Here is a 7,013-nt window from a genome sequence, read left to right on the forward strand (position 1 = left end):
AGTGAGTCCGGCTGGCTCCTGGGGACCACCATGTGCTGCCAGGAGAGTGTGGCAGTCTCGGATGCCCACGAATCTGTCCAAGGCAGTGGGTCATGCTAGCAGGTACAGGGACCAAGGATGGGTTGGGAGACCTCAGGTCACTAGGGGCACAAAATCCCCCGAAGTACGGGTAGCTTCTCTTCCCACGCTTTTCCCGCCAAGGCATCGTGGCCCAAACAATTTTGGATGTGGGAGTGTAAACAGCCAGGCTGTACCCTGCAAAGCTATGCATTGTGTTTAATAGCTAAAATTCATGTTGTCTAGGACAGAGCTAAGCAGGTAACCCAGTCCTTGGGGTCAGAAGGGGAGCCCTGCACAGCGGGGGAACTAAGGCGCACGTTAAGAAAAGCATCTTGAACAGCGCTCTGGACCCTTTGCTCTGTGTCACCAGTTTGCCTCCTGTGCAATTTGCTTCTGCTGCCCAGGCAGCGACATACCTCATTGCTAGAGATGCTGATGTTCAAACAGCCTTTTTGCTCATGGTGCCTAAAAGCCAATTTCCCCACAGCTCCAAAGGCATTTTTGCCCCCAACACAATGGAAAACTCAAGGGGTGCATCATCCCCTTGGATTTTATTGAAAAAATACTTTGCTCCGGGTTGCTACAGCCTGAACACCAATGCCGTATGTACAGATTGCTCTCTGCCCCTTTGCTCCTGTGCTGAGGATGGGGTAGTGGCTGTTGAAATACTTTTTAAAACTTAGTTGTCATACCAAAGGCTATGAGGATTTTTTTAATCCTCACCTCAGTCTTGGTTCTCTGTGTGCAGCAGTTAGCCTTCGATTAGCTGCCCCAGCGGGCTTATGTTACATCTTGTGTGGGTATTTCATAGCCTGATGAGGGTGTCCGGCAGGGATATTGGTGACATGGGATATGTTATTTCCAAATGCTTGTAGGTGCCTCTCTCCTCTGGCTCTGCACCCTGGGGATGGCAGCACCCAAGGTTGCAGTGGTTGGTGCGGGAGTTATCGGCCTGTCCACAGCGCTGTGCATCGCAGAAACTTGCCCCAGCTGCTCCGTGACAGTCCTTTCGGACCAGTTCAGCCCCAACACAACGAGCGACGTTGCAGCTGGGATGCTCATCCCTCACACCTACCCAGGTGCGTGCAACCCGGCGTGGTGTGGCCCATGGCACCGCATGCGGCTGCGTGCCTGGGTGTGCAGCGATGCACAGAGGTTCAGGAAGAAAAGTGCTGTTCCCTGCATTCCCCATCTGCCCTGTCTCCTCGACATGGGCTTGGACGCTTCTCCTCTTTGCATTTTCCCTCTCTGCATGTTTGGTTTTGTTTACATGCAGGCACACCGATCCATGTGCAGAAGCAGTGGTTCAAAGAGACCTTCACTTACCTTTTTGCCATCAGCAACTCAGCGGAGGCATCAGAAGCTGGCATTCACCTGGTCTCCGGGTAAGAACAGCCCCCCGGGGCTGCCTTTGGTATGCGTGTGCCCGTGTGCTGGAGCAGGCAGCAAGGTTTTCCTTGCTGGAGTTCAGGCATATTCCCTTCATGGAGTAGCTCTTATGACCGTATTCCCAAGAAACTGCACTGCAGCTGCTCAGATACGACGTATTTTTAAGCAAAATTCATACATAGGTGTGTGCAGAGAAACCACTCAAGACTGGCCAGCACCAAATATCTTTTAATAACTGGTGTCTCCCATTCTGTCATCCACCAGTTGCTTGCAGCAGGGGAAGTCTTCATAGGGAGTGACTGCAGGATCCTCCAGCCTCAGTAACTAGGTACAGGGATGCAGCTGGGGGGAGTGTGAGTCGGGGGTCTTTGATGCTGCCCATTATCTACACAGGAATTCACCTCTTGGGAGCATCGAGGCTGGGCACTCTGTAGGTTTATGGGGACCCAAAAAAATGTGACCGGGTATGCAGGTCGCCCTAGGAGAAGGTCCAGCTAGGGTGGCTGCAGCCATGATGGGGGGTAGCTTTGTACTTCTACAGCTGGAAGTTCATACAGTATAGTTGGAAGAACTCTCTCCAGTTTAGTTAGCCCACTGTGTCACCTGCAAGCTCAGCTGTGGCAGCCCCTCTGCCTGTTTGCCAAGGTGGGTATTGCAGTCGCAGGCAGCAATGTTACCCTGTTGCTGTTAACCTTGCAGAGCTGCACTGATGAGCAGGATCAGGTTCCTGAGTTCCTGGGTTTGTGCTAAGATTGCTGTGAACACGTAACGTGGCAGAGCAGTAACAAGTTTAGCAGCTTTTTCTCTGTGTCCTTTTAGGTGGCAGGTCTTTAAAACCACTCCCAAGGAAGAGTTACCTTTCTGGTCAGATGTTGTCCTGGGATTTCGACCGATGTCTGAAGCAGAACTCCAAAAGTTTCCACAGCACCGATTTGGTCAGGCCTTTACGACACTGAAATGTGACTGTCCACCCTACCTGCTGTGGCTGGAGAAAAGGTTGGTTTTGCTGCAGGCTGGGCACACAGAGAGAAACCCGGGCAGAGGAACTAGTGTCGAGCTGGGGACTCCTTGAGAGCCCTAGGTTTGAACAAAACTGGAAAAGGGCTGTTTCTCGCTGGAGAAAATGCAGCAAGCTCTTCCTCAGGGAGAAGCACAAGAAATAAATACCCAGTTTTTCCAAAATGTGAAAGGCCCCATTCATGCAATGTCCACTTACCACCACTGTGGCTGTACAGTGGGACTGACATAGCCATAGGGGCCATGCTTGGCCAGCCAGACCTTGAAAGTACATCAGGAACCTACCATATCCTAAGAAAACATGTGGGTGTTCCTTGCTTGTCAAACTTCCCAAATATATCCCTCTGTTCTTCAAGATACATCCATCCCCTGGGAGAATAGGCATGTCTGGGAAGATGTCTTGTCTGTGACGACTTTGCATTTAACAAGTAGCTGGACCAATTAATCTCAAATTTGGTCAACAATTGGAGTAATTTCTTAATCCAGTCAGGTGAAAAAAGGTCAAACTGCACCATCTTGTAACAAACCTTTTGGAAATGTTTGCCTGTGTAAAATGGGTGATGCGCGCACTCTGAGGAATCATGGCTTCGGAGTTCATGCCTGGATTGACATGATAGTTAGAAAATTTGCCAATTTCCAAGTTTCCCCCAAATATGTGGATTTTGAAGAACTGTAGGAGAGTCAGGATGCAGATCTAAAAAGGTTCTGACACCTGGAATGTGCATTTAATCCATTTAAGTACCTCTAAAGTGAGCAAATAGCTGTCTCCTCTTGAGAGAAAGTGATAGGCTCTAAGCTGATTTGAGGTTAAGTAAAGATACATGTACCGACACCGTGGTACAAATTGCCAGCTCAGCCAGTTGCTTGGATGCCTTTCATCTCACTGCAAAATGTGAAAAAACGTTTCTTGTTCTAGCAGCCAGCCAGGCTGGGAGTACCCCAGTGGCACCAGTGCCACGTGAGGTCTGTGCCGCCTCCTCGTTGCATGTGCTGTCATGTTTCATTGCTTAACCAGATCAGAAATTTCTGCTGAAGCACAACTATATTGTTCAACCCATTTAGTACCTGCCCTGTGATTTCTGCTCTCTCCTTATTCCTGCTATAGCCTTCTTATTTCTCAAAGGATGTAGTCTCTAGTAAGATGATCAAGCTCCTTTTCTTTCTCTTCTCTCTGCTGATGAGAAATGAGAGCATATTAAACATGTAACTATTTCTCAAACCCCTAGTGACCTGAGCAGTATTTATAGACCATTCTCTTGGCAATCCACAAGGAAAATTGTTTTGGTGCCCACCTGGCTGGTCCAAAAATGAACTTCAGCAATTTTTTCCTGCTTGCTTGCCTGAATTCAGGAGTTTCCAGCGGGTTTTTTTATTGGTGTATTTTTCATGCCATGGTGGCAGAGTCCCAATTACAACACTTCTGAGCTCTCCCAGTGATTTTCCCAGCCAGAGCTGCTGCACGAGACCTCCCCTCTTCTTCCCAGCCAGCCTGAGTGTCCTGCTGCACCCAAACCCCAGTCCCCAGAGCACCAGCCGTGCCCTGGATCCTCGTCTCACTCGCTGCTTTGTGGGAAACCACTGCTTTTATAGCGGGGTTGATCACTTTGCCAGCTGCCAGAGTATTGCAAAGGACAGGATTTCCCACTGAGGGCACTGTCATCACAGACCTGTCTCCCGACTTGCTCATCCAAAAACCCCCACTAAAGACCCCCAGCAACTGGATCCAGCTGACAGCATGCAGCGACTCCATCTCACACCAATGTTTTTCCACGGGAAAGGACTTCAAGCTTCAGGCGAGTTCAGGGTGGAATTTGGCTTGAAATTGAGCTCAGAAATGAACCTCAAGAAGGGGTGAAGTTTGCTGAAGAGCAGATGTGGATGCATATTGCTCTGAGCTCTCCTGGGTGACTCCTGGCTGCTGCTCTTAGAAGGGTATGGGTCTCCTGGGAGCCCTGTGCCACGTCTGCCCAGCCTGCAGGGACATCTTGGGTGTCTCACATGGCACTAGGTGACTAAGTGGCTCCTGGTGTCAGGGGGGTGAGTTGGGAACGAATGTGACGGTGTGTAACAGGCACATTAAAAGGGGTATAGTATGATAGCGCTCTCACTAGCAGAAGTAAGTTGGGGAATAAATCTGACATTCCTCAGCTTGCTTGAGCTGTTAAAGCTTGGTATGGTTATAGAGATGAGACTGTGAGGACCTGACTCTCTGCCTAGGGTCTTATGCCAGACTCTTCTAATATTGATCAACGTGCTGTATCTTTTCCAGCCCAAACAAGCTAAAAAAATAGCTTTGATCAGACCAAATCAGACAAATCACAGACAGAACCCCCCTGGCATTTTCTTTGCCATCTGTTGTTTGGTTTTGATTGGTACATTCAAGGCGATCTATCTCATTTACTTAATGTGCATAATAATTACATGGGGGTTTAGGGGTTTCTTTTCTGCCTCACTTCTGGAGTCTTTTTGCAGGTTGAAAGCAACTGGTGTCCAGATGTGCACCAGAAAAGTTGCAGACTTGTGGGAGCTGCACAGCGAATATAACGTCATCGTCAACTGCACGGGCATTGGAGCCCACCAGCTGGTGGGGGACGAGAAGCTCTTCCCCATCAGGGGACAAGTACTCAAGGTTCATGCTCCCTGGGTGAAAAACTTCATCCGGGACGGGGATGGCTTAACTTACATCTACCCAGGGATACACAGGGTAACCCTAGGGGGAACCAGGGAAAAGGAGAGCTGGAATCTCTCCCCTGACCCTGGCATGACCAAAGACATCTTTGACAGATGCTGCTCCCTTGAGCCCTCGCTGCGGGGAGCTCAGGATATTGAGGTGAAGGTGGGCCTGAGGCCATCCAGGCAGTGCGTGAGACTGCAGAGAGAGGTCTTGAGCCGAGGAGGAGTTAAGCTCCTGGTGGTCCACAACTATGGGCACGGGGCAGGGGGATTTTCGGTACACAGGGGCACAGCCAAAGAGGCTGCTCACCTGGTGGGAGAGTGCCTTGCTGCCCTGCAAGGCTCCCCATTGAGGGCCAAGCTTTGAATCCCAGAGGCTCCTTTTCAATTCACAACAGGGTAGTGTTGCATGTCCCAGTAGCAGCTTTGGACTTTTATTCCATTACGAGATAGAGAGAACCTAAGACAAGAGCTTGTGCCATTGCATATGCTTGGCGGTATCTCACCTGGCTTCCAGTTGCCACCTTGGAAAGGCATGATGGTTTGGTCCAAGTATTAGTCCAGCTGTCCTTCTCCTCTATCTGGCATTGTTTCTGCCCTGGGCATTTCTCCTAGCCGCATGTTAAGGAGAAGGCAAGACATGTAAATATTCTTCACGTAACAGGGGTCAGATTGCTGCAGTATAATATAAATAACATCAGTCTAGCATTTCTTCTTCTACATCTGAAGGCTATTGGATGCATTAGGTTCAGGTTCAGTAAAATTTAGTTCTCTCCTCTTGTACCAAATCTAATCTAGTATTGCCCTTGCTCCTGCCATCTTGCTGACCAACCTCACCATTTTCCATATGATTTACACAGAGAAGAAAACCCCATGCAGTGCTGCATTACAGTGTTCCAGGTCAGCTCATACAGAAAGCAATGTCAGGTCCTGTCATGCACAGTGACCAGGCAAATGTGATTTTAAGAGGAGGTCTGTGACACTGAGGACTGCATTTGCTCATATTACACCTCAGGGAACTTAAAGTTTCTGCGAGAGGAAGTTGCCCCATAGGAGCTACAGTTCTCTGCATCTTTTCTCACACTTGTTTGCAAATCTTTTTTTTTTTCTTTCTCTGAGCCCCTCAAATTTTGCTCTCAGCCACAGACAATTTTTTTTCCCTGCAAGAGCAGTGTTGATATGCCCGTGTTCTACAGAAGAGGATTTTTCAGGGTAGGCTTGGGAGTGCAAGCATCTCTTTCCTATTTTGCATCAGCACTGGCTGCTTTCTTGCAATGGTTGATACAAATAAATCAGTGACAAACCAATAAAGATCTTAACACCAGCTTCAGTTTCATAAAAAGAGAGAAGAGCCATTTAAGACTAGATAAACACTGTAAAGACAAATTTTTCTGTAACTGGAGGTGGGTGAGCTCCTCTGCCAGAAGGAAGCTGAGCCACCAGAGCACAGAACCCTCGCTCCATGGCAGAGGCTTTGCGCTCCCCTCAGCAATTCAAGCCGTTTGATGTGGCTGAAGATAGTCGCTCCCCAAAATCGGAGCTTACCATCAAAGGACAGGCCTGATTGAACCACTGGTTAGATCTTAAATGACTCATTCAAGAGCCTTAGTGTCCACTTTTGTCTAGCTTTTTTGTCCTTGCAGTTACAAAACAAATCAAAATTCTTCAAGAATTCACATGATTAAAACAAACTGATAAATAAAGTTACAATAATGGAGCAAATGTCACTTCTGTAAGTGTTTTCTTTCATAAACAAGGGGTTTTCTTTCATTTGGGACAGCCTGACAGGGCCAAGAAAGGCCACATACAGACATGGCTGCCAACTCCTGCTGTTCTCAGGGGGGATGAGGACAGTTCTCAAGGGACGGCTATCA

General features: G+C 48.6%; 1 protein-coding gene across 1 annotated transcript; it reads left to right on the forward strand.

The window, feature by feature from the left end:
• Window positions 1–967: 967 nt before the first annotated feature.
• DDO (D-aspartate oxidase) lies at window positions 968–5,506 on the forward strand. Its single transcript, XM_009644740.2, has 4 exons — window positions 968–1,139; window positions 1,337–1,445; window positions 2,269–2,445; window positions 4,939–5,506. The coding sequence occupies exons 1-4, from the start codon at window positions 968–970 to the stop codon at window positions 5,504–5,506; spliced, it is 1,026 nt and encodes a 341-aa protein (XP_009643035.1).
• The last annotated feature ends 1,507 nt before the right edge of the window (window positions 5,507–7,013 follow it).

The sequence above is a fragment of the Egretta garzetta genome, unplaced genomic scaffold, assembly GCF_000687185.1.
Source record: "Egretta garzetta isolate BGI_Z169 unplaced genomic scaffold, ASM68718v1 scaffold138, whole genome shotgun sequence".
In the NCBI taxonomy this organism is placed as follows: Eukaryota; Metazoa; Chordata; class Aves; order Pelecaniformes; family Ardeidae; genus Egretta; species Egretta garzetta.